The 26962-nt window shown below is 46.1% G+C and overlaps 3 protein-coding genes across 4 annotated transcripts in view; 1 reads left to right on the forward strand and 2 right to left on the reverse strand.

The window, feature by feature from the left end:
• The window catches only part of USP49 (ubiquitin specific peptidase 49), a 128005-nt gene extending 117240 nt beyond the window's left edge, over window positions 1-10765 (reverse strand). The window contains exon 1 of the mRNA XM_064285866.1: window positions 10653-10765. The gene's annotated coding sequence lies outside the window, so the exon portion shown is untranslated. The remainder of the gene's footprint in view (window positions 1-10652) is intronic.
• MED20 (mediator complex subunit 20) lies at window positions 1464-14733 on the reverse strand. 2 transcript variants are annotated; one of them, XM_003403917.4, is made up of 4 exons: window positions 14600-14733; window positions 10653-10807; window positions 6290-6543; window positions 1464-2119 (listed from the first exon to the last, which is right to left on the reverse strand). In XM_003403917.4, exons 1-4 carry the CDS (start codon window positions 14611-14613, stop codon window positions 1904-1906), a joined length of 639 nt encoding a protein of 212 aa, XP_003403965.1. In that variant the 5' UTR covers window positions 14614-14733; the 3' UTR covers window positions 1464-1903. The 2 variants fall into 2 exon arrangements, with proteins under 2 accessions (XP_003403965.1, XP_064141991.1); XM_064285921.1 differs by lacking the exon at window positions 14600-14733 and adding an exon at window positions 14383-14593.
• Window positions 14734-14815: 82 nt separating this feature from the next.
• BYSL (bystin like) lies at window positions 14816-25944 on the forward strand. Its single transcript, XM_010587677.2, has 7 exons — window positions 14816-15404; window positions 18694-18856; window positions 23063-23201; window positions 23547-23680; window positions 24289-24449; window positions 24636-24738; window positions 25283-25944. The coding sequence occupies exons 1-7, from the start codon at window positions 15137-15139 to the stop codon at window positions 25626-25628; spliced, it is 1314 nt and encodes a 437-aa protein (XP_010585979.2). The 5' UTR covers window positions 14816-15136; the 3' UTR covers window positions 25629-25944.
• The last annotated feature ends 1018 nt before the right edge of the window (window positions 25945-26962 follow it).

Consider the following 26962-nt stretch of genomic DNA (forward strand, 5'->3'; position numbering starts at 1 on the left):
ACGCTGTTTCTTACCCTCATCCTAGGGAGTAAAGTGCTAGTTGTACTCTTCTCTAATGCACATTAGACTAAGACATAGGTACTAATATAAAAATATTTTCCACATTCTACTTGAAGCTACCTGGCACCCCAGAGGTTCACGTGCCACTTTGGCACATGCTGGTAGCCAGGAGTCCTATGTCTGAAGAATGAGTCCTAAGTCTGACTCTACTCTCATCTCTCACATGAGCTCTCTGGGAGCCACAGCCTCCCTGTCTTACAGTGAAGAACGAGATCAGTTCTAAAGCCACCCTGTGCAACTCCAACAGTCAAGGCTGGCAGGTTTCTGGGGGGCTCTGGCAAAGGTGCCCACCAAGGTGGTATACTGACAGGACCCCAGCAGTTTCCCAGTTTCTGCTCTTGTGGGGGTAACCACAGATGCCAACACTACAGTATATACCTTAGCAGGCTTCCTCAGGCCATCTCTGTGTATCTCACTGTTAGCCTGGCTGAACATTTCCCCAGCAGGAGAGGTGTGGGCAGGCAATATGAGTCAAACGAGTGGCCTGGAGGCTCATATGAGACGATGAGAAAGAGCTCAGGAAACCATGAAGCATGGTGTGTGTGTCAGGGTCAACAGTCTACTCTAAGGTCCGTGCACATGAGAGCTGGAAAGGCTTCGATACCAATATCAGCCTTGAGGGCTGAGACTTAGGTGAGGGATGAGGAATTGACTTCCTCGTATGAATAATCCAGCTCAATTTGAAGTGGCTCTGGGATCAGCCCTTACTCCAATCCAATTCATAAACAAACCCCTTAGTTACAGATTATTAACTGCAAAATAACAGCCAAGAGCATTCCACTGAGCTCCATGTAGCAGAGGCCACTAAGTGTGCCCCAGTACCCACATTCCCCTGTATCTTTTAGTCACAAACCCCCTGGGTTTTAATTGGGCACGTGACCACCGAGATAAGAGTCTACATTTTCCCTTTCGGCAAAGCATGGCCATAAGGATTTGCTCAACTGCAGGTTATATCCTTTTGAAAAAAACCTTTTTTTCCTTCCTCACTGTCTCTCCCAAAGTGGAATGCAGACATGGAGCTGACAAGTCTCCTCTGTCCTGTGGATACGGACAACACCCTAGGGGTGAGCTGAACAGCAAGATAGTAGGAACCCAAGTTCCTGATGACCCTGTAGAGTTAAATCTGTCCTGGATCATCTGCCTACCTCTAGACTATCAGGTAAGGGAAAATAGACTTCAATCCTAAAGAGTCACTGTACTTTTGGTTCTCTTTGTTCCAGCAGCTTAGCCTGTGGCTTAACATAAATCACAACAGAATGAAAAGCTATCAGAGAAAGAGAACAAATGACTCAGGCAATGCTCTAGAGAAGTCAATACACTTTAGCAAACAGTTCAGAAAATGACAGTCTTCAAACAAGTTCTCCCTCCCAACCCATGTCCAGGACAGAGGCCCAGTCACAACCTTTGAGTAAAGGAAGAGGCCTTTATTATAGCACAGTCCAAACACAGGACGCAGCCTGTCCATTTGTGGGGTGAGGCCAACTCTTCGATAGCTGGAGATGCAGACTGCTTTCCCATCAACACTAGGCAGGGACACCCCTGTCCTACCTTTTCCCCTAAAGCAGGAAAGGTCCAAAATTCTCCATTCTTCATAATTACCATTCTCCATGATACGCCCAGTCCAGTAAGGCTTGGGGCGAGACAGCTGTTGGGGGACTGTGTGTGAGGGTCGGGGAGAAGCATCCCAGAACAAAACCCACAGCTGGTAACTGGAGGAGAGAGAAGCCTTCCCGACTGCCCTGGTCTCCTGGGGCCCAGAGGCCTGCGGGTGCAGCACTTGCTTTCCTACGGAGTCCCCTTGAGTCCCCTTGAGGGCAGAGCTCAGCCAGGCAGCTGCCAACCACTAACGGATCCCAGCCACCGGCACTTGCTGCTGCTTGCGGATCTTGTTGAAGAGTTCCATGTACTGGACCATAGTATCCGCCGGGCCATACACAGCGTCGTGTCTGTTTCCAAACACTGTGGGAGCCCCAGGAGTGTGGCTGCCTAGAAAGTTCTGCAGGAACTCAAGCAGCAGGCTCCAGCAGTCGCTGGCTACCACACAGGGGCCATACTCCACCTGAGGGCCAAAGGAACAGAGATTCAGGATCAGTGAAGGCAAGGGCGAGGTCTTCTGCTTCTCTTGTACCTCCTGCTGCCTGCTCCCATCTTCCTCAACCCTAAGCCAAAGACACACCTTCTAGTACAGTGTTGGTCCACAGAAAATACTCAAACCAAACATCAGGAATTAGACACACCCAGTATCTTTCCCTTTAAGCATCTCTGACATTTTCATCTTGGAGTTGTGCCAACCCACAGCCTTCCTACAAGACCCAGAGGCAGATCTACACCCCTTTTCATTATTTCAGGACTGTGTAGTCCCTGCTTGGAAACCCTGGTAGGGTAGTGGTTACATGCTATGGCTGCTAACCAACAGGTCAGCAGTTCAAATCCTCCAGGGGTTCCTTGGAAACTCTATGGGGCAGTTCTACTCTGTCTTATAGGGTCACTATGAGTTGGAATTGACTCAACGGCAGTGGGTTTAGTCCCTGCTTATGCTGGTGGAAGATCCAAGGAGAGCTCAGGAAAATTTTGAGAGAGAAAACTGAGAGAATATGTATACGACAATGTACGTATGTGGGCAGGGAGAGAGGGACCAGTAGAGGGCAGAATACATACATACATACATACATAAAATGCCCATGAGTCTCTTCAAGACCAAACATTACTCCCAAGGTCAGCCCAGACTGGGCTCTGACCCTAAGAAGTAATTTCCCAATCAATGTGGCAGGGGCCAAAGGATACGCATCTTAGATTTTTTTAAAACAAGAAACAGCTGGAGTGTGTTTGCACTACAAAGTTAGAAATGTGGAAGATTTAAACAAAGAGTGGGTCCCCAGTAGGCCCTGACAAGTGTATCAAAGCTGAAAATGGTCAGGAAATCGTGGCCCTCCCTAGAGGCTCCTGGAGTTTCAGAGTAGTAACTAGCACTAATGCCCTTTTTTCCACCTGGGATGCTTCCTAGGACCTACCTGTCCCCATGGCTCTACTTTTTTTTTTTATTTTTTAATAATTTTATTTTTTGTTGTTGTTGAGAATATACACAGCAACCCCTCTAACTCAGAACTGAAGCCACTCTCAAAGTTCACCTTTCAGTCAAAGATTAGGCAGGCCTACCACGAGACTGAGTTGAGTACAACTAGATGGTGCCGGGCTACCATCACCAAATGCTCTGACAGAGATTACAGCAGAGGGTCCCAGACAGAGTTTGAGAAAAATGCAGAAATTCTAACTCAAAAACAAAAAAAAACACACCAGACTTACAGGCCTAAGAGACTGGAGAAACCCCAAGAGTATGGCCCCCAGACACCCTTTTAGCTCAGTAATGAAGTCACTCCAGAGGTTCACCTTTTAGCCAAAGATTAGGCAGACCTAGAGGACAAAATGAGACTAAAAAGGCATGCCAGCCCAGGGGTAAGGACTAGGAGGGGACAGGAAAGCTGGTAATAGGGAACCCAAGGTCAAGAAGGGAGAGTACTGACATGTCATGGGGTTGTTAACCAATGTCGTACTAACTGTTTAATGAGAAGCTAGTTTGTTCTGTAAACCTCCATATAAAGTACAACTAAAAAAAAAAAGATTAGGCAAGCCTATAAAACAAACAGTAACACACATGAGGAACGTGCTTCCTAGATCAATCAAGTATATGAGATCAAAGGGGCAACACCTGCCCAAAAGCAAATACGAGAAGGTGGGAAGAGACAGGAAAACTGGAGGAATAGAACCAGGGAACCTGGGGTGGAAAGGGAAAGGGGGAGAGTGCTGACACAATGTGGGATTGCAACCAACACCATGAAACAATTTGTATATAAATTTTTGAATGAGAACCTAATTTGTTCTGTAAACTTTCACCTAAGACACAATTAAAATATATATATATATATATACACACACACACAATAAAACATACACCAATTCAACCCTTTCTACATGTACAATTCAGTGACATTGATTACATTCCTTGAGTTGGGCAACCATTCTCACCCTCCTTTTCTGAGTTGTTCTTCCCTCATTAACATAAACTCACTGCTCCCTCAGGTTCCTATCTAATGTCTTGAGTTGCTGTTGTCCCTTTGATCCCATAGGTAGGTCTTAAAAGAGCATGATCCTCAAGGCAAACAGTCTTTACTATTTAAGCTAAATTATTGTTTGGTTTAAAGAAGACTTCAGGGGATATTTTTGGTTTAAGGTCTAAAGATTATCTTGGGGCAATAATTTTAGGGGTACCTCCACCCTCCATGGCTCCAGAAAGTCTGCAGTCCATGAGAATTTGAAATGCTCTTCTGCATTTTTCCCCTTTTGCTCAGGATTCTTCCACAGACTCTTTGATCAAAATGTTCAGTAATGGTAGGCTGGCACCATCCAGTTCTTTTGGTCTCATGACAAGGAGGGAGTTGTTCATGAAGGCAATTAGCCACACATTCCATTTTCTCCTCCTATTTCTGACTCTCTGTCTTAGTCATCTAGTGCTGCTATAACAGAAATATCACAGATGGATGGCTTTTAACAAAGAGAAATTTATTCTCCTACAGCCTAGTAGGTTACAAGTCCAAATTCAGGCTGTCAGCTCCAGGGGAAGGCTTTCTCTCTTTGTCAGCTCTGGAGGAAGGTCTTTGTCCTCAGTCTTCTCCTGGCTGAGGAGCTTCTCAGGCGCAGGGACCCTGGGTCCGAAGGACGCCCTCTGCTCCTGGTGCTGCTTTCTTGGTGGTAGGAGGTCCCCAACTCCCTGCTTGCTTCCCTTTCCTTTCTATCTCTTGAGAGATAAAAGGTAGTGCAGGCCACACCCCAGGGAAGCTCCCTTTACATTGGATCATGGTTGTGACCTGGGTAAGGGTGGTGTTATAATCCCACCCTAATCCTTTTAACATAAAATTACAATCACAAAATGGAGGTCAACCACAGAATACTGGGAATCATGGCCTAATCAAGTTGATACACACATTTTGGGGGGGACATAATTCAATCCATGACACTCTCCTTCCTCTGTTGTTCCAGGCAAATAAGAGACCAACTCTTGTGCCTTGGATGGCCACTTGCAAGTTTCTAAGATCACAGTCACTACACAACAAACTAGGAGGTAGAACAGAAACACTAAACACGTTATTAGTCCCCATAACTCTGCATTTTAAGTCCCTACTTAAATTCTGGTGGTGCAATGATTAAGCACTTGGCTGCTAACTGAAAGGCCATCGGTCTGAATCCACAAACCACTCCACAGGAGAAAGATGTAGCAGTCTGCTTCTGTAAAGATTAAAGCCTTGGAATCCCATGGGGCAGTTCTGCTCCGTCCTTTATGGTTGCTATAAGTTAGAATCCACTCAATGGCACACAACAACAGCAACAACTTAGATGCTACTCCTCCAGAAATCTGCAATCCCCAAAGTCAGCAGTGATCTCACTGGCCTCTGAACTCCTAGAGCAATCTGTGCTTCTTTTACGGCATCTGTTACAAACTAACTTCAAATACAGTTTGTATGTGTTGGCCTTGCTCTCTTATTCAATCACAAACTTCCAAAACGCAGGTACTGTAGCTTACTTCTTTCTCTATCTCACATGGTAGCAGGCACCTGGTAGATTGTGGACTTTCACTGGTCCCAAAGCCAGCTACTGGCATAGTTCCTCTTTGACATTTTCAATACATATCTTTAGCCTCAAAGATTAACATCATCACACACACATGCTCACACACATCCCTTACCACCATGGAAGAAAGGAGGCAATACACCAAAAAGATAGGAACATCTTTGCTACACAACATTTGAGACTTAAAGCATACTAAGGACAAGTGTGTGGACACGTGTGATTTAAGCCCACCACCCAGAAGGTAAGGAGCCCTCGTGACACAGTGGTTAAAGTGCTCAGCTGCTAACTGAAAAGTCAGCTGTTTGAGCCCAATAGCCACTCCAGGGGAGAAAGATGCAGCAGTCTGCTTCCATAAAGATTTACAGCCTTGCAAATCATATGGGGCAGTTCTACTCTGTCCTATATGGTCACTATGAGTCAGAATCGACTCGACTGATTAAAGAAAGGGTCAAAAGATGAGGGGAGAAAGAGCACAGATGCTCTGGAGACAGGGATCAGGTAGGCATAAATCTCTGTTTGACATTTACAAGAGACTTGGGACTCTTTAAAACCCTTTGCCAAGCAGCCCCTTCAGCACATCCTCACTCCTATTTCACCAGGGTCTTACCTCCACAGAGATGCCCCGGGCGCTGGTCCCCATTGTGACCGTGCCCACCTTCACTAGGAAGTCACAGTACTGGTAACGGGTACCCCGGGTTTCAATCTTGCTGGCTTTGGCACTCTGGAAAAAACCCTTGAGCTTCACCATGAGCACATCAAAGTTGGTGTCAGCAATAAGGCAAGGGCCATTCTCAAAGAGGGCGAAGCAGCTCAAAGGATACTCTGAGTCGTGCATCACATACATCAGCTTCCCAGCCTGACCTGTGAGGGACAGAAACACTGCTCATCATCACCTGCTTTGTCAGCAAACCCCTGGATAGAATCAACTGCATGGAACAGGGCCAGGTGGCAATCTGGCATTACTTCAGCAGTCTTTGTAGGGGAATCCCCACACTGACACTTTTCCAAAAAGGAGGGAAGAAGAACAGCAGGTGAGGCAGCATGTGGTAAAACCCAGCCTGCTTTACAGAAAAAAGTGGGGGCCACAGAGGTAACTTCAACAGTGTTGGTAATAGTCTAGTTCTTAAGCTGAGTGGCAAGCTCACAGATGGACACTTAATGATGACGATTAACAACTCACATATACTTTGCATATATTTCTTTTGGATATATTGTATACTACACAATTAGTAATTTGGGCATGCCAAATGAATCTACTGAACTGTCTTCTGTTCAGCCCTACCTGCCTTGGCCTCCTCCCTCTCAGATATATAGGAAATGGCCCCACAGAAACAGCAAAGGGAAGATCTTGAGTATGAGCCTGGAAAGGTGGGCCAGGGCCAAACTGTGATAAGTCTTATCCATCATGCCTCAAGAACTCTGGACTTATCCTGAAGGCAATGGTGAAAGCTTGGAAAATTTTAAGAAGTCTTGAGGGATTTTGTCCCAGAATGGAATAACTCAGAGTCATACTTGACTTTGGGGAGGATGTGATGGGGGAATGCGTTTCTGCATGTGTAAGGGACAGGAATTTTGAGGATAGATTGTTATAGACTGAATTGTGTCCCTAAAAAATAGTAAATTCCAACCCCTATACCTGTGGATGTAATCCCATTTGGGAACAGGGTTTTCTTTGTTATGTTAATGAAGCCGTATCAGTGTGTGGTGTGTCTTAAACCTAGTCCCTTTTGAGATATAAAAGGAGCAGATTAGACAGAGAAGCAAGCAAGCACAAATGGGGAAAGACAGATGTCAAATGGAGATCTCCAAGGAATGCAGAGAAAACATTAGAGAAGCTGAGACAAGGATTTTTCCCCAGAGCAGACAGAGAGTGCCTTCCCATGGAGCTATTGCCCTGAATTTGGACTTTTAGCCTCCCAAACTGTGAGAAAATACATTTCTGTTCCTTGAAGGTCCCTAGGTAGACAAATAGTTTGCATTAGACTGCTAATCCAAAGGTTGGCAGCTCAAATCCACCCAGAGGTACCACCCACTCGGTGGGACCGTGGAAGAAAAGGACTTGTGATCTCCTTCCATTACGACTACGGCCAAGAAAACCCTATGGAGTAATTTTACTCTGTAATAAATAGAGTCGCCATGAGTCGGAATTAACCTGATGGCAACTAACAGGGACTTGGGAAGCAGCACACTTCAGCAGAAAGAACACAGGATTTGGGATCAAAAGATCTAGTTCCAAAGCCCAGCTCACCCCTTCTATTCGCTAAGAAATTCGTTTTCTCATTGATTACTGCAGGTTTCCTGCAAGGAAGAAGGGAAGCTGCACACATCTGGTTACATGGAAGAAGGCAGGAAATGGAAAACAAGATCTCCTTCCCTGATACACTGTAAGAGTTAATGGACACTGACACAATCCCAAATGTTTAAGTACTTAAACCTATTCCCAACACTGTGCTAGGATTTAAGAGTTATACAAGTAGAGGACTTAACAGTTGACCTCAAGAAGCTGACAATCTCTCTAGAGAAGCTAAAAACCTTTAAAAATAAGAATAAAAGATCACAAAATCTGTGGGATAGACCGGAAATCTTCCGGAAGGAAGAAGGTCTTCAGGAAAGGAAGACATCCAAGTAGGCAAGAGTCAGCAGGAAAAACTTTTCACAGAAAAAGCAGGACCTGAGCTGGGTTATGAAAAGGTAAGACTCAGCCACACAGAAAGGAAAGACAACATCCCAGGCAGGGATAAGAGTGTAGCAGTGGAAAAGAGTGAGAAGACAGGTCTGGCAGGGGCAGGGGGGAGTTTATTAACTTCCTCCACTCTGCCACCATTTCCTGAACACAACAGGCTCTGCACAGACCCTCCACCCGACATCCCTCCTGACTCCTTGCTGCCAACTCACACCTTTCATTTCCTTCTAAATCCAATTCACAAAAGGCATCCGAAGCTGATCTCATAATTCTGTTCTCCTGTCTACTCACTGTAATCACAAACTTAACTTTTACGAGTCTGTAATACTGTTATTATCTTGAAAAGATTTTGAAGTCAACTAAGTTTTTATTTCATGAAGAAGGCACTTCCAGCCATTTGTGGACAGTAGCACAGCTCCATCATGACAAAGTACTTGCATATCCCACGACTTTCTGAAGCAAGCAGAACCAGAGTTACTGCCCCGCCCCTCCTTTACAGATGAGAAAAATATAGCTGAAGAAAGTGACTTATCTAAGTTGCTTTCAAAATGTGGATCCCAAACTAGGTGCATCAGCAGCACCTGAGAACTTGTTAGAAATGCTAATTCTCAGGCACCACTCCAAAATTACTAAGTGAGAAACTCTGGGGGTGGAGCCCAGCAATGTATGTTAACAAGCCCTCCAAGTGACACCCATGCTGGTCAAAAGTGAGGACCACTGATCTAAAGGCACACAGCCAGTAAACAGCAAAACTGCAACTCAAATCTAGGCCTTCTAACCCCAAGTTTATGGCTCTTTCCGCTCCACTCTACTGGCTGCCATGAATGTGTTCTGCCTCCCTAACCAGACTGTAAGCTCCTTGAAAGTAAGAGCCCAATCAGGAAAACAGAGTCTACACCAGGTAGCTGCACTTGAGGTAGTGTGCCACCTTATATCTATATACAAACGTTTTATTGTCCAAATGTTTTCTTAACTATTACCTCTTTTGGTTCTTATGTCCTCCCTACTGAAGGCAAAACATGCTGTATTCCACCAATCATGCAATTCTACCAATGATGAAACTCAGTACAACCATTAGCTACCTTTTATTAAATGTTTATGACATGACTTCAATTCTGTTTTGTATGCATTATTTAATTATCACAACAACACTAGGAGCTACGTATTATTATTACCTTCATTTTATAGATGAGAAAACTGTATTGGCAAGAGTCCAAAAACAGAATCCATACCAGATAGTTTCAATGCAGAGAATTTAATAACGGAAAAAAAATACAGAAGAACTGAAAAACCAAATGGGACAGTGAGGCAACACAGAAAGCTACTACCATCCCTAGAGCTGAAGAAAAAAAAGAAGATGTGTTGTTATCAGAGCGAAGAACCAACTCTGCCGAGCAAGAGCTAGCTAGAACCAAGGAGGAGACACAGCTGTGGCCGATGACACTGCCCAAGAAGGAAATACTGTAGTGTCCCTTTCTCCCATGCTCTTACTGGCCAAAGGTAACTCGAAAGGGGCTTAGAAAATGTAGTTTGGAAGTGCAGAGCATGAATCTAAGGGGAAAGCGGCAAATGACAGGCAAGGAACAGATGGGTTAGAAGACTTACCTAATGCTGTACACTTAGGAAGTGGCAGAGCCAGGACTCAGGAGCCTGTCTCCACGATCCCTGCTCTTAACCTCTGTGTTATGCAACTGTCCAAGGTCATATGGTAAGTTACAGCAGAGCCAAGACCAAGAAAATCCAGGATCCCTAACTCATGTTCAAAGATATTCTTTCCCTCCCTACCATTCACACCCCCATCTCATCAGGCAATGCATTTAAAACAAAAGTTGGTCAAGGTTATGCTGAAGAGGTAGCCAAGGCCACTGGCTAGGTGTTAGAAAGTACTTAAAAAATCATACATGAGATTCCTGAGCCTGAAAGGAGTCTTCCTTAAACTTTAGAGTACATAGGGATCCTCTGGGATGCTTCTTAAAATGTAGATTATGAGACTTGCAACACCAGTCAGTCAATCAGTAAGTGGGGCCAGGAATCTGCACCTTTAACAAGTAACCCAGGGGATTCTGATGCACTTGGTCACCAAACCTACCCTTTGAGAAACACCGCTTTAAAAAGTTGAAACGAAAAACAGCCAAAAATAGCCCCAGTCTAAGACATGAAGGACCAAGAATTAAGTTCTTGTTCAGGAATACCACTCTTAGCAGAAGAGCAGACAGACTTCAAAGAACACAAACGTCCAGCAGCTCCAAGTCTGGTTCCAACCATCCTACAGACCCGTCTCACTGACCTTGGCTGCCAAGGGTAGAGGCAGCTGTGTGGTAGGTCTCACAGTCCACACAAAATGTTCCTTGCTTCTCTGCCCCAAGCATCTCCAATTTTCGGGTAAGGAGCTCCACAGTCTGCTGGACACTCTTGCCCTCGGCCACAGGCATCTGGGACACGCTGGAAGAGAGAGAACCAAAATCATCAGTATCCAGAGACACACAGGCCTCACTGAGCCACTCACTCACAAAATCATAGCTCATCAGGCCCAGGAGTTACCTGAGAGACCACTCACCCTGACCCCCTCATCCCTGAAAGTTTCTCTAGAAACCAAAGCACAGGCCTCAGAACTCTTACACCAGTGCAGCGAACTTCTTATCACTCTAGCATTTCCCAAGTGTAGTATGTGTGCCACCATTCAAGAGAAGACTTTAGGTGGCACACAGACTGAGACTCCTGTCATGAGAAAGAGATTCCCTGTGCATTTCTTTCAGTTCTGACTACGTCAAGGATAAAGTATGTTTGGACTTCGTACACTTTTACCAATTCTCTAACACTCTGAACTTGGGCTATAAGTACAGTAGCCACTAGCTACATATGGCATATTTAAATTTCAATTAATAAGACAAAATTTAAAATTCACTCCCTCAGTTGAAGAACTACACACATCGCAAGGGCTCAATAGCCACATGTAGCTGGGGGCTAGTGTATTAGACACTGCTGATACAGTGGGCACTACTGATATAGAACATTTCCATCACTGCAGAAAGGTCAACAGCCCAAGGAACAAAGAGAAAGCAACCTCAAGTTTATCATCTTTGGAGATGAGAGGCAACAATATCTATGAGAATTTAATACAATGCAACAAAAAAAATGTTATTTCCAAGGTGTCCTTCTATGGTGAGTGAAACTGCTTCCTCTTTAGGATGATAGGTGACAATTACCAACCATCTACTTACTATCTGCCAGGCAGTATCCTAAGGTCTTTAGATGGATTAACTCTTCAAATCCTTGAACAGCTGTATATGAGGCACTATTACTTTTCTCTTTGTTATAAATGAGGAAATTGTTGTTGGCTGCTGTAACTTGCCGAAGGTCACATATCTAACATGTGGTGTAGCCAAGATTCAAACCAGGCAACCTGGCTCCCACATCTATGCTCTTAACCACAATAGTAATCTACCTCTCTAAGAATGTAAGTTGATGGTTAAACTAAGTTTAAGAAAAAAAACAGATTTAAAAGAAAACATTAATAAACACTACAGGTGGTACTTAGCTATGGCAAAAACCAAAAAGACAATCAAGACACTTCACTAAAGAAGACATTCTGGTAGCTAACAGATACATGAGGAAATGTTCACGATCAATAGCCATTACAGAAAAGCAAACCAAAACTACAATGAGATTTCACCTCACTCCAACAAGGCTGGTATTAATCCAAAAAACACAAAATAATAAATGTTGGAGAGGCTGTGGAGAGACTGGAATGCTTACACACTGCTGGTGGGGATGTCAAATGGTACAACCACTTTGGAAATCGATTTGGCGCTTCCTTAAAAAGCTAGAAGTAGAACTACCATACGACCCAGCAATCCCACTCCTTGGAATATATCCTAGAGAAATAAGAGTCTTTACACGAACAGATATATACAGGCCCATGTTTACTGCAGCACTGTTTACAATAGGAAAAAGATGGAAGCAACCAAGGTACCCATCAACAGACGAATGGATAAATAAATCATGGTATATTCGCACAATGGAATACTATGCATCGATAAAGAACAGTGAGGAATCTGTGAAATATTTCATAACATGGAGGAACCTGGAAGGCATTATGCTGAGTGAAATTAGTCAGCTGCAAAAGGACAAATATTGTATAAGGTCACTATTATAAGAACTTGAGAAATAGTTTAAACTGAGAAGAAAACATTCTTTTGTGGTTATGAGGGGTGAGGAAGGGAGGGTGGGAGAGGGGTATTCATTAATTAGATGGTAGATAAGAACTACGTTAGGTGAAGGGAAAGACAACACACAATACAGGGGACGTCAGCACAACGGGACTAAACCAAAAGCAAAGAAGTTCCCTGAATAAACTGAATGCTTCAAAGACCAGTGTAGCAGGGGCATGGGTTTGGGGACCATGGTTTCAGGGGACATCTAAGTCAACTGGCATAATAAAATCTATTAAGAAAATATTCTGCATCGCACTTTGAAGAGTGGCGTCTGGGGTCTTAAACGTTAGCAAGTGGCCATCCCAGATGCATCAATGAGTCTCAACCTACCTGGATCAAAGGAGAATGAAGAACGCCAAGGGCACAAGGTGATTACGAGCCCAAGAGACAGAAAGGGCCACATGAACCAGAGACTACATCATCCTGAGACCAGAAGAACTAGATGGTGCCCGGCTACAACCGACGACTGCCCTGACAGGAACACAACAGAGAACCCCTGAGGGAGCAGGAGAGCAGTGGGATGCAGACCCCCAATTCTCATAAGGCCAGACTTAATGGTCTGACTGAGACTAGAAGGACCCCAGAGGTCATGGCCCCCAGACCTTCTGTTGGCCCAGGATAGAAACCATTCCCGAAGCCAACTCTTCAGACATGGATTGGACTGGACAATGGGTTGGAAAATGGTGAGGAGTGAGTTTCTGGGATCAGGTGGACACCTGAGACTATGTTGGCATCTCCTGCCCGGAGGGAAGATGAGAGGGTGGAGGGGGTTAGAAGCTGGCGAAATGGACATGGAAAGAGAGAGTGGAGGGAGAGAGTGGGCTGTCTCATTAGGGGGAGAGTAATTGGGAGTGTGTAGCAAGGTGTACATGGGTTTTTGTGTGAGAGACTGACTTGATTTGTAAACTTTCACTTAAAGCACAATAAAAATTATTTAAAAAAAAAAAAAAGAAAGAAAATGCCTGAACAAAAGCTATGAGAAACAAAAGTCCTAGGATTCTTAAAAAAAAAAAAAAAAAGGTAAGGGTCCCAACAGACAAAGTGTCAGGGGTTTCCAGGGTCCCAAGCCTCCATGCTGCAAACTTTTCATTCCCATCCCTCTTACACTACAGGACTCAGAAGAGAATCATATATCAACTGTGGGAAACATGGGCATAATCACTTGCAAGCTTTCAAGAGCCTGGGCTACCAGGAGAAAAAAATGCTCCTACACACTTTTATATGAGAAGCCTACAGCCACTGACTTCAGATATTCTGGGCTCCAGCCCCTCTGACTGGAAAAATGTTTTAATGTCTTTGAATGGAATGACATTAAAACGTCCTGAAACTAAGCCTTTTGGAAATAATGCCTCTGAGAGCATTAGGCCCACCTTTCCCTCTTCCAACTGAGACTTACAACATGTTAGAAATAAAAGGCCGATAGAAACTACACCAACCATGGAAGCCAACATAGTAGGAAACACGTCCTGAAGAGGTAAAGCAACTAGAAGCCCATCTTCTAATTCTCAGTGGCTTTGTTTTTACTCTTGACCCGAGGTATTAAAACGGCGAAAATGAAACTAAACACAAACTGGTCTCACTGCACTTTGTGGCTGTAGGGAGGATCAGGCAAAAACCTAAAAGAAACACTGTCTTCTCCTTGCCTACCCTCCACTCCCTCCAGCGTTGCCTGCTGATAGGTGCCAGGCCGGAGATGCTACTTCCGAAGCTGAAGTCCTATTACTAGCAGTAATATGGCCTCATAGGCAGAAAGAAAAAAGGGAGATACAAACATTAATGGGTTTCTGGGATAAAACCTTTTACCTGCCGCCTTCCAGGGGCTCATTTTCGAGGAAACAGGCCCGGAGAACCCGCAGCCCTCACAGTGTGCCTCTCATTCCCACAACACGGAGACATCTTGCTAAGCTCCCCGGGGGACGGCGGACCCTGGTAGTTCCTCCCAGGTCTGTTCGAGGCTCCGAAGGTCCTTCACGACCCCCAGTCTCGCCCCACAAAATCCCGAGCGGTCCTGCAGTCTTACCAAGTCACTCCCATGGTGTCCGGCCAAGAGGGTTGCAGCTTCAAACAGTTGAAACTCAGCGCTCTCGATGAAGTGAAACCCACTAAGGAAAGCTTCGAGCGAGGGAAACGCCCCGGAAGTTACGTAAAAACCGTGCGCCTAGTCGACGCGCCACGAGGAAAGAGACCTGCCTGGGCAACCCCTGGGTGACGCCTCCAGCAACGTCATCCGCTCAGTTCCCGCCCCTAGGTTTGCAGCTTCGGAAACTGAGATTTGGCTGGGCATCCAGGGCCTGGGTCCATGAAGCTACGAAAGCACGGCTCGGACTGCCACCCCATAGAGGAACCAGCAATGAAGGTATTCGAGTATCTAGCTCCAAGGCTCACGAGCTCTCTTAGGAGGTGGGGAGAAGCTGATGGCACTTCTGGCCTCCGAACGCTGGGGGTCGCGCTGTTCTTTGCGCTGCCTCTTGGGAACTGAGAGTTCACTGCGCAAGCGCGCTCGGCTTCTCTCCTCGGTACCCACGTGTAAATCTTCCCGTTAACTTTTTTGAGGAAAATGCCCAAATTTAAGGCGGCACGCGGGGCTGGGGATCGGGAAAAACACGCGCCCCTGGCGGAGCAGATCCTGACTGCGGACGCAGTGCGGGCGGGGGCCCGGGAAAAACGGAGGGGCCGCAGGACCCGAGAAGAAGAGGAAGAATATGTGGGCCCCCGGCTGACCCGACGGATTTTGCAACAAGCGCGGCAGCAGCAGGAGGAGCTGGAGACTGAACATGGGACTGGAGACAGGCCCAAGGCGCCGAGGGAGCGCACCACGCGGCTGGGTGAGCGGTGGCGGGCGGGTGGGCGAGCGGGGGTGGGGGGCAGAGTGTGCGAGGAACACAGCTTTGTTGAGGATGGACGACTTAGAGGTGACTTGCAAAGGAATAACTGGGAATTAAAGAAGGGAGTCCATATTACACTCTTACAAAGGTATTGGAGTAGGAGCCGAGTCGTGGAGCGAATTTAGAGTAGTCAGAGCCCCACCACGCCCACTCCTAGTTTTAAGCTCTTACTCCCAGGCATCCCCAAAGTTAGACCACGTTCTCCTAAGCAATGATCTTTTTGTTCCATAAATATGTATGGGGTGCTTACTACGTGCCTGGCACTGTGCTAGGAGTTTGGATTCAGAAATGAACAAGGTAGACACTGTCTCACTTCAGGACCCAACAGTCTAGAAAAGAGACAATTAAATAGACAACTAGAATAATACATTCCATAATAAAGAAACTACAGTTTCTCCAGTAAGGAATAGCATAGTCTTGGGTGTCAGGAAGGGCTTTCCAAATTAACCTATTAGCTGAGACTGGTAAAATGACTGAGGGTTAGCTACGCCTAAGACATCACACTTCTGTTTTACTGCTACTTCACCTCTCAGTCTTTTTTGCTGGCTCCTCTGTTATTCCCAACCTCTGATTATTGAAGGGCTCAGTCCTTGGACTTCTGTTAAACCCACATACTTCTCTGGTGATGTCATCAAGCTTCATGGTTTGAACACCATCTGTTTGCTGACTACTCCCAATCTTACATTCCAGCCCAGATCTCTTCAGTGGAACCCAGATTCAATATTATATCCTACTTGGCATCTCCAACTGGAGGCCTGATAAACCTGTTGCTGTGGAGTAGATTCCGACTCACAGCGACCCTGTAAGACAGAGCAGAACTGCCCCATAGCGTTTCCAAGGAGCAGCTGATGGATTCGAACTCCGACTTTTTGGTTATCAGCCTAGTTCTTAACCACTGTGCTACCAGGGCTACAGGAGATCTAATAAACATCTCAAATTTAACATGTTAAAACTGAAATCCTGACCTTCCTCCCCAAACCTGCGCCTCCCACTGTTTTCCTCATCTCAGTTTGTAGCACGATAACTTCCCATTGTTCAAGACAGAAACCTTGGACCCTTCTCTGTCTCCACACCCAGTCTGTCGAGAAATCATGTTTGACTCTACCTTCAAAATGTATTTAGATCAGACCACTTCTTACCACCTTGGAACACCACCCTACCACTCTGTTCCAAGCCGCCAAGATCTCGCAATTGAATTATTGTAGGAGCCTCCTCATTAGTATTTCTTACCCCTCCCCCACAGTCCGTTCTCAACTCAACAGCTAGAGGATTGCAATAGCCTTCAAAGCCCTATCTGTTCAGCCCCCTCACCCCCATTACCGTTCTGGCTTCTTATACTATTTTCCCCTTTGCCTTGTCCACTTCATCATACCTATATAGGCTTCATTGTTGCTTAAACATGGCAGTTCAGGGCCTTTGCCCTGGTTATTCTCTCTGCCTGGGCTGTTCTGTCCCCATACGCCTGTAGGCTCACCTCCTCAGTTACTCACCTTTTCAGAGAGGCCTACCCTGACCACTCTAATTAAAATTGCAACACCCCATCCCTTCTCTCCTCTGCTCCACTGTACTCCAACTTGTATACTATACTCTTAACTTTATTTTCATAGCCCTTGTCATCTTTTAACCCAGTATGTTTTACTTGTTATGTTTGTTCCTTGCCTGTCTCCTCCAATTAGAATGTAAGCTGTACAAGGACAAAAAATTGTGTTACTCTTGTTCAGCGATCTATTCCTAGCACCCTGAACTGTGCCTTACATACAGTAAGCACTCAGGGTTTGCTGAATGAATGGATTAATGAATGATGGCGAGGTAGGTAGGAGCCAAGTCTCCAAAAGACCTAGAGGCCATGCCTGGGATTTAAAACTATCCTAAAGGGAATGGGAAACTACTGAAGAGTATGTTGAGTGCAGGACCAATCAAATGTGTATTTCTAGAAGGTTATTGTGGCTGCAGAGTGGAGAATGAGTTGGAGGGAAGTAAGGTTGAAAGTATGGAGATCATTTAGAAGATTCTTGAATTAACCCAGGCAAGAGATGATGCTGGTCGAGGTTTAGATAGGGCTGTGAGGGATTTGAGAGATATTCTACAAAGTGGAGTAGGACCTGGTAATTGTTTGGGTGTTGGGGGTGAGGGTGCAGGATGAGGCGGGACTGCCTCCCAGGCTGTGGTATGGCATTGGGTGAATGGTGGTGCCGTTTGCTGAAATGTGGAAAAGAGTGAGTGGTGCAGACTCAGGAGGGAAAGAGAATGAGTTCATTGATGACATGTGATGTTTGAAGTGCCCACGCGTCATCTAAGAACGGCTATATAGAAGGCAGTTGGAGTTAAGGCCTGGAGCCAAGAAGGGAGATCAACCTAAATTACAGATTCGGGAGTTGTTGGCATGTGGACACAAAATGTCTCACCATCTTTATTGCACTCTTTCATCATACGCTGCCACAGTTCTTAGTGATCTGCTCACATGGAGCATTTTATCTCCCCCCACCTTGGATACTCTTCCAAAAGTCACCTATTCAAATTGGTTGGTTGGTTGGTTGAAATATGAACTCCACTGCCTGGCCTTTAAGGCCCGCCACAGTCTGACTGCAGCTTGCCCACCTAGCCTCATTTATTGCCGCTGCCTAACAGACACTTGTAACCAGGTCCTTTTGCTAGTGCTGTTACCCTGGTCCAGAATTCCCTCCTTCAGCTCCCAAACTGCCTATCCAGAGCCTAACTGCCCTTGGCGCTCCTCTTCATCCAAATTCCTATGATATATAAAGTGTCTACCACTCATTTTGGCATATAATCAAGCTCTATCATGTGTGTAGAATAGTGGTGAGGAATACAAAATCTAGACCCAGACTACCTGCCTTAGGCAGACTACTTTTCTGTGCTTCAGTGCCTCCATCTGACACTTCTTGGGGGTTAGGAGGATTAACTGGTAACACATGTACAGTGTTTAGAGCAGTTTAGAACAGTCTTGCTACATAACTGAGTATGTCTTGTTAACAATTATTTATTGGTATCACTGTTTCATTGTTTCATATGTGCGCATTTTGTTTCTTAAGCAAGATTGCACCTGCTGGGGACAGGAAGGGAATATGTGCATCATCCGTTTCACTGCACACATGCGTATCTGTTACAAGCACACGTGAGGCCTGTACTAGATACTTGTTCAAGTTAAATGGACTCTGAACCACTCACCCACTCCTTGCCATGCTCATCTGTCCCTTCTCCCCTCTTCTAGGTCCAGGAGTGCCACAGGATGGATCAGATGACGAGGACGAGGAGTGGCCCACCCTGGAGAAGGCTGCCACAATGACAGGGGTGGGCCACCATGCAGAAGTGGTCGTGGATGAGGAGGATGAGCGTGCTATTGAGCTATTCATGAATAAGAACCCTCCTGTCAGGTAGGACTGGCATGGCCTGGGATTTGGGATAGCGAGTCCTGGTGGAAAGTTCCCAGAGGGAAGCAAATACTCTGACAGACTTTTGCTTCCCTACCTTTGGACGGGGACCACCTTGGCAAAACTGGGCCATTCTCAAAGGACCATTCTGAGTGGAAATGGCTGGCCTTGGTGTATATCCTCCCACTGTCTACCTGTTCTAGAACTGTCCCAATTCCCCGGGGAAACAGCTACACGGTCTTTTTATGTCTGGGGTGATCCATGCCATTGCATTTGATCTTGGTGTGTTCTTTTCTTAGTGGTAAGCTCAGTTTCCTTGGATAAAACTCTTGAGCTTCATTTAATCCAGAGATTTTCAACCTTGGTGGCACTGTTGGTATTTTGTGCTAAATACTTCTTGGTTGTGGAGGCTGTCCTTTGCGACGCAGGATGTTCAGCGGCATCCTTGACCTCTACCCACTAGGTAACCAGTAACAACTTCGCCCTAGTTGTGATAACTAAAAATGTCTCCAGACATTGCCAAATGTCCCCTGAGCAGTGGCATCACTAGGAGAGTGCAGATCGTACTGGGTGACACTGTCAGAGGGGATGACAACAAAATGACTGTCTATAAAATTTTTGTGTAGTGTTTGAGCAGAAATTTACTGTGTTTTATAAAAGTATCTTTGCAGTTATAACAAATGAAAATTTTTCTTAAGTCCCGCTTACATGTATCAATATACCTACAAGGCTAAAACTGTGCTAATTTACTTTTTGAACCTTCAAATGTGTTCTGGTCAGAGCTGTCATTATTACCCAGTTACAAGGATGCTTCAAATCACGTGGTTAAGTTGTCAAGGATTTTATTTTACTTGGATCCATAGTCAACACCCATGGAAGCAGCAGTTAAGAAATCAAAAGATGCGTTGCATTGGGCAAATCTGCTGCAAAAGACCTCTTTAAAGTGTTGAAAAGCAAAGATGTCACCTTGAAGACTTAAGGTGCGCCTGACCCAAGAAATGGTATTTTCAGCCATCTCCTATGCACATGAAAGCTGGACGATGAATTAAGGAGACTGAAGAAGAATTGATGCCTTTAATTGTGTTGGAGAAGAATATTGGAGAACAAATCTGTCTTGGAAGAAGTACAACCAGAATGCTCCTTAGAAGCAAGTATGGTGAGACTACATCTCACATACTTTAGACATGTCAGGAGGGATCAGTCCTTGGGGAAGGCCACCGAGCTTGGCGGAGGGTCAGCAAAGAAGAGGAAGACTCTCAACAAGACGGATTGACACAGCGGCTGCAACAATGGGCTTAAGCATACAAAGATTGTGAGGATGGCACAGGACTGGGCAGTGTTTCATTCTGTTATACATAGCATTGCTATGAGTCGGAATCGACGTGATGGCACCTAACAACAACAACACTACAAGCACACGCTTTTGTTTTAGTTTCAGGTGCTGTTTTATAGTTGCTGATTTTGCCAGATTTTCTAGTATTTTATCTACAGTATTGCAGTAATTAGCATGGGGAATGACACCAACCCTAGAGATACCACTGCCTCCGAGAGGGGTAAAGTCTCCCCTGGTTGAGAACCACTGATTTATTCCCATCTATAATAAATGCAGGAGCTCTGTGGCACAGTAGTTAAGCACTTGGCTGCTAACTGAAAGATTGGTGGTTCGAACTCACCAGCTGCTCTGCAGGAGAAAGATGTGGCACTCTGCTTCTATAAAGATTTACAGCCTTGGAAAGCATATGGGCAGTTCTCCTCTTTCTTATAGGGTCGCTATGAGCCAGGATCAACTCAACAGCAATAGGTTTGTTTTTTTATAATAAATGCAAGGAGCCCTTATGGTATAGTGGTTAAGCACTTGGCTGCTAACCAAAAGGTTGACAATTCCAATGCACCCAGTAATTCCGTGGGAGAAAGACTTGGCAATCTACTTTTGTAAAGATTACAGGCCAAGAAAATCTTATGGGGCAGTTCTACTTTGTCACATGGGGTCACTATGAGTTGGAATTGACTCAGCAGCACCCAGCACGAACAACATAATAAATGCTGGCTTCAAAACATGCAGGTATTTAGGTTGCCTGTGGTCTGGCCCCTGAGCCATGAGCCCAGCTAAGCCCATGGATCTTAGTCCTAGGAGAGGGAGTCTAGGATATGGCCCCTCACTAGTTCATTCTGACTGTAGTATTAACTTAGGAATACATCCTTGGTTGTTTAGGCTATTTTGGGTTAATGCATCTCATTGCTAATCAGTGCAAAAAGACAGGGAGGCTCAAAGATACCTGCTGTGGCAGCTTATTGGAGAGCGCAGAATGATGCGAGCAGCTGAAATCGATGTCACCAAGCCAAGCCTGTGTACTTGGGCTGTGTGTTTGTCCCACCATGGAGCCTCTGAGGTTCTTACTCAGCGTCTCTTAATTCCTGTTTCAGAGACAGTTCTGACAAGCTTAGCAGAAGGCCTTTCCACCTTGCAGTAAATACAAGTAGAAAGCTACTAGAAACAGGGACTCTGACAGCCTTGAGGAACTACAGCTGACATCTTCAGAAAGCACACCCAGATCCCTGTGGGCTCAGCAGAGGCCATTTAGTTTGGAGGCACATTATAGTGTAGTATAAAGTATCTGAACTTTAGAACCTAAAAGACCAAGGTTTGAATTTTCCCCCCACTTGACCTCGGGTGCGTTATGACCCTCTTGAGTCTCAGTTCCCATGTCTGTATAAAAAAAACAAGAACCCATGCCTTTTGGTGTCGAGTTGATTCCAACTCATAGCAACCCTATACGACAGAGTAGAACTGCCCCACAGGGCTTCCGAGGGGCGGCTGGTAAATTCGAATGCCGACCTTTTGATTAGCAGACAAGCTCTTAATCACTGCACCACCAGAGCTCCTTATCTGTGCAAGGGGCATAAAAATACCTCTGATAGGTGTTGCACAGACTATGAGATAGTATCTGGAAAGTCCAAACAAAGTGCCTAACACTAAGTAGGTCCTCAGAAAACAGGTGCAGTTTTAAATACGCTTCAGCAGCTTCTGAAGACACCATTTTACCAGAGCCCAATGTAATAATTATTCTGAATGATTAAGATTGTGTTTTATGTACTCTGTTTGAGGAGGCTGAGAATAATACAATCAATTTTAGTAATATTTCCAAAACAAAATAGGGAAAAGTTTGTGGCATAGTCTCTCCCTGGTGATCCTAGCTACTTGAGAAATCTTGGTGTAAAAGTAAGGTGTGTGTGGCACCCTAGAGGGGTAGCAATTTGAAATTGGACAGACCTCAACAGATTGGCAGTGGATGATGGATATATTTGAAATAGGCAACTTATTACAGAGTTGCTGTGTACTAATAGTTAAAGTAACGTATACGTATTAACGCATTTACTGTATTTTGTGCAAATAACGCAGGCCTCCTGCATTTGTTTGCCAGCTGTGCCCCCCCCCCCACCAAGGGTATTTTCATAAGCACACTATGGTAATTTTCTTTACAGCAACATGTGAAAGAGGATTGGCATGGTAGTGCAGTGCCTTGGGTGCTTCATGGGGAGAGGTTGCCACATCGGGGGAGGATACAGTTGCAGAAGGCACCTGTAATTTAAGTAGACATACGGTAATCCTTATATTAACCCTGTGAGGCAGGTACCATCTTTACCAGTTGCTGTCAGGTTGATTCCGAGAATCATGGTGACCCCATGTGTGTCAGAGTGGAACTGCAAACCACAGCGAATTTTCACTGGCTGATTTTTGGGAAGCAGGTTGCCAGGCCTTTCTCCGAGATGCCTCTGGATGGACTCCACCCACCACCCTTTTGGTTAGCAGCTGAGCATGTTAACCATTTGTGCCACCTGGGGACTCTAGTACTGTAATTATCTCTGCTTTATAGATGACGAAACTGAGGTATTGAGAGGTATCGTAAAATGCCCAGGGTTATATAGGGAAGAGTCAGGATTTGAATCCAGGCACTATGACTTCAGAGTCTGTATTCTCAATCCCTACCCTGCTGCTGCCTTTGTCCTGAGTTAAATGACTTTTAGGTCCTTTGTGCTCAGTAGTGATTCTATGGTCGGTGGATAGGCCTAGAGATGAGCAGAGGCCGCACCCAGTAGGATCTCAGGTTTGTCAGAGCTGGCAAGGGACTGTGGGGAGTCTAGAGCTTCCTGGACTGACTACAGCATCCTCTTCCTCTTCCCTTCCCTCTGCACTTCCCCAATTCCTAGGCGCACCCTGGCTGACATTATCATGGAGAAGCTGACTGAGAAGCAAACAGAGGTTGAGACAGTCATGTCAGAGGTATCAGGCTTCCCTATGCCCCAGCTGGACCCAAGGGTCCTAGAGGTCTACAGAGGAGTCCGGGAGGTAAGAGCTGAAAGTGGAACATGACAGGGTACCCTTTGCAGGGGCTGTGGGTGCCCATGTCTCTCGTGCCAAATACAGCACGGTAGCAGAGAACAGACTTGAGAGCTAGAGTGCATGGGCGCAGAGTCCTGCTGCCACTCAGTGACTTGGAAACCTCGGATAAGTTCCATAACCCTGGGCTCAGTTTCCTCATCTGTAAAACAAGGATAATAATAGCAACTCCTCAGAAGGTTGTTGTGAGGAGTAAATGAGTTCATGTATGAAAAGCACTTAGACAAGCATCTGGTACATGGCAAGCACTATATACGTTAACGATTATTATTATCTTACCTCCCCTGCTCCCAGGTCTTATCGAAATACCGCAGTGGGAAACTGCCCAAGGCCTTTAAGATCATCCCTGCCCTCTCCAACTGGGAGCAGATCCTCTACATCACAGAGCCTGAGGCCTGGACTGCAGCTGCCATGTACCAAGCCACCAGGTAGAGTAGACGGGGTGAGGGTGGTGGTGGGTCTACAGGAGAGGGCTGGAGGTGGGAAGTAAAGGTTTTCCCTTTCCTGTTACATTTTAGCTTTGCCTTGGAGCTCTCTTTTGTGCTTCTTTGTATCATTTTCCCAGCTTTTCCTGTTTCCATGTTTGGGCCAGGACTCTGTTGAGAATCCCCTGTAATGAGATTCAAGGGGAGAGGCTTATAACTGCTTGGGTATGCCCCTGGAATGTCAGAGTGGCCTCAGGAGTTTCTGGCTTCCTGGGCATGCTCAGGTCCCTCCTGGCCAGCAGGGCAGAGAGGACCTACAGTAGGAAGAAGAAGGCAAGTAGCTGGATAGCCATCACTTTGAGGGAGTTCTGGCTCTCCCATAGGTGGACAGTTCACCCAGTTTAGGTACATCTTGTCGTCCTTCCAGTTCCCTCCCTCTAATCTGACCTGGGGTTGCATGCATACAGCTAGCGCATACCCCCACACACCTGTCGCTGAAAGAATGATTTTGTGTGTTACTTACAAGCACCGTCCCCGGTGATGCTGAAAGTGCAGGCTCCAGATAGTCATGTAACAGAAACTCTCCACCCCACCTCCCCCCAAAAAACTAGGATTTTCGCCTCTAACCTGAAGGAACGCATGGCCCAGCGCTTTTTCAACCTTGTCCTGCTCCCCCGAGTACGAGATGACATTGCCGAATACAAACGACTAAATTTCCATCTCTACATGGCACTCAAGAAGGCCCTGTTCAAGCCTGGAGCCTGGTTCAAAGGTGGGAGCCAAGGAGGCAGGGAAAGAGGGGAGGGCCTTTAGTCCCTACAGCTAAAAGCAGTAGGCCTGATACGGAAATGGTTGTCTCGGGCCAAGCTCCAGTGGCTGTCCCTGGAGTGGGTGGGGGGTTCTTTGTACTGTACCTCCTCCCAGGGGACACAGGAACTGCCCTTCTGACCCTGTCCAGGAATCCTGATCCCACTGTGTGAGTCCGGTACCTGTACCCTCCGGGAAGCCATCATCATAGGTAGCATCATCACCAAGTGCTCCATCCCTGTGTTGCACTCCAGGTATTGTTGGGGTGAGCGGGGGAGGGCTGGTCAGTGGGCATCCAGACAGAAGAATCACCAGGACTTGGAGCTGGGGGACAGGCTGAGGACTAGCACTGGGGTTTGTGCTTGTTTACCCCAATGGGTGGGGATATCATTCCCCTACTAGAACAGAAGTTCCATGAAAACCGGATCCCAGTGCCTGGCACGTAATAGGTTCTCAGTGAATAGTTGAATGAGTGAATGAATAGGGAACACAGGCAGAAAAGTAGGTTGGGGTGGAAATGTTGAGATGTTTGGACATATTCTAGTTGCATACTGAGATAAGAGATCTGAGCCAGAGGTAGGGCTTTGAGATGGATCCGTGTAGAAATGGTAATAGATGTCTGGAGAATATGAGATTAGGTAGGTGAGCAGAAGGCCTAAGACAGCCTTCTAAGAATATCTACAGAGTAGGGGCTAGCAGAGGAGAAGAGGGAGAAAGCACACAGAGAGAAGCAGAATCCCTCTTCCAACATTTCCCCCATCGCTGAGCCCATCCCACCTCCCTTCCTCCCTCCCCCAGTGCGGCCATGCTGAAAATTGCTGAAATGGAATACAGTGGCGCCAACAGCATCTTCCTGCGACTACTGCTGGACAAGAAGTACGCACTGCCCTACCGGGTGCTAGATGCCCTGGTCTTCCACTTCCTGGGCTTCCGGACTGAGAAGCGGGAACTGCCCGTGCTCTGGCACCAGTGCCTCCTGACCTTGGTCCAGCGCTACAAGGCGGACCTGGCCACAGATCAGAAAGAAGCCCTCCTAGAACTGCTCCGGCTGCAGCCCCATCCACAGGTGTCCCCTGAGATCAGGCGTGAACTTCAGAGCACAGTCCCCCGAGATGTGGAAGATGTGCCCACCACCATGGACTGAGGAAACATACCTGTGCTGGCCCCAAGGGTCCTGGAAGAACACCAGGACCCCATTGGTGGCTGAAGGTGACGGTGAACCTTTATGCCTGCAGACTCAGATCAGGACGGGGAGAGGTTACACAGGCACCTGTGACTCCCTCGTACTGGACAGGGAAGACTGAGGGTCAGGCTGGCCCCCCTTCCATTCTAGCCCCTGGTCCCTGCTCAGTTCCGAAATCTGATTTGAGACTCAACACCCTGCTCCTCCACTCCCCAGCAGGGGCCTCTCGTGTCTAGTGACTGGGATGTGGAAAGAAAGAAAGCCAGGTATTTATTGATACTCTGTCGTTTGGTGTACTTAATGGATTTTTTTTTTTTTTTTGCTTTTCCTCTTTAGCAGGTACTCTGTCCCTCTTAGGAATGGATTCTTATCCAGTTTACATAAAAAAAAAAAACTGTTGCCGTGGAGTCGATTCCAACTCATAGTGACCCTTATAGGACAGAGTAGAGCTGCCCCATAGTTTCCCGAGGAGTGCCTGGTGGATTTGAACTGCTGACCTTTTGGTTAGCAGCCGTAGCACTTAACCACTATGCCACCAGGGTTTCCCCAGTTTGCATAGGACCCCCTTTATCCTGTAAGTTTGTTTTCTCAGGCCACATCCACCGTTAGCCCCAGAAGACACACTTCTCTGCCTTCCCTTGACATAAGTTACATTGGTAGAGTGCCAGTAACCAGAAGGTGGTTCAGAAGATGGTCGTGTCACAGCTGTGGCTGAAGGGGCTAGATGCGAAATGCCCTCCCCAAGGAAAGTGGAGATACAGGGGCAAGAAAGGCCAGAGAGGAAAGTCAGGCCTGGGAGTGATTAGATCTAGGATCAGCACCAGGGGTTCTTGGCTAATGAGAACTGTAGATAGACCAGGATTGGCACACTAGGGCCAAGTGCCTGTTTTCATATGGCCCCTGAGCTAAGAATTTTCACAGTGTTAAATGGATGTGGATGGGGGAAGAAAGAGCATATCTTGTGACAGATGACAATTATATGAAATACAGATTTCAGTGTCCATAAATTTTTACTGGAGCACAGCAGCACCCCTTTGTTTACATGTTCTCTATGGCTGCTTTTGTGATATGGTGGCAGAGTTGAGTACAGTCCTGCTATAACCTTTACTTGCTTTTGAAAATACAAATTTGTTCCAACCCAGGTGATATATTTGGAAACAATTTGGTCATAATACAAATTTCACGTTAGCTTATGTGCAATTTCATCCTTATGAAACACAAGGTGGGGGAAAAAAAAGAAACACTAGGTGGTTGGAGAAAACTGCAGCCAGATGAACCCAGCTGAGTAAGAGTCC

This window comes from Loxodonta africana, chromosome 1, assembly GCF_030014295.1.
Source record: "Loxodonta africana isolate mLoxAfr1 chromosome 1, mLoxAfr1.hap2, whole genome shotgun sequence".
NCBI classification, from domain to species: domain Eukaryota; kingdom Metazoa; phylum Chordata; class Mammalia; order Proboscidea; family Elephantidae; genus Loxodonta; species Loxodonta africana.

What these genes read in the sequence shown, in the direction of transcription:
- MED20 (XM_003403917.4), bottom strand. An exon ending in CTCTACCCTTGGCAGCCAAG is followed by an intron (nt 6,544 to 10,652) that starts GTCAGTGAGACG and finishes TGTCCCTCACAG; the next exon opens with GTCAGGCTGGGAAGCTGATG. An exon ending in CCCGGGGCATCTCTGTGGAG is followed by an intron (nt 2,120 to 6,289) that starts GTAAGACCCTGG and finishes TTTGGCCCTCAG; the next exon opens with GTGGAGTATGGCCCCTGTGT.
- BYSL (XM_010587677.2), top strand. Translation starts at nt 15,137, where the DNA reads ATGCCCAAATTTAAGGCGGCACGCGGGGCTGGGGATCGGGAAAAACAC. An exon ending in TCTACAGAGGAGTCCGGGAG is followed by an intron (nt 23,202 to 23,546) that starts GTAAGAGCTGAA and finishes CCCTGCTCCCAG; the next exon opens with GTCTTATCGAAATACCGCAG. An exon ending in GCCTGGAGCCTGGTTCAAAG is followed by an intron (nt 24,450 to 24,635) that starts GTGGGAGCCAAG and finishes GACCCTGTCCAG; the next exon opens with GAATCCTGATCCCACTGTGT.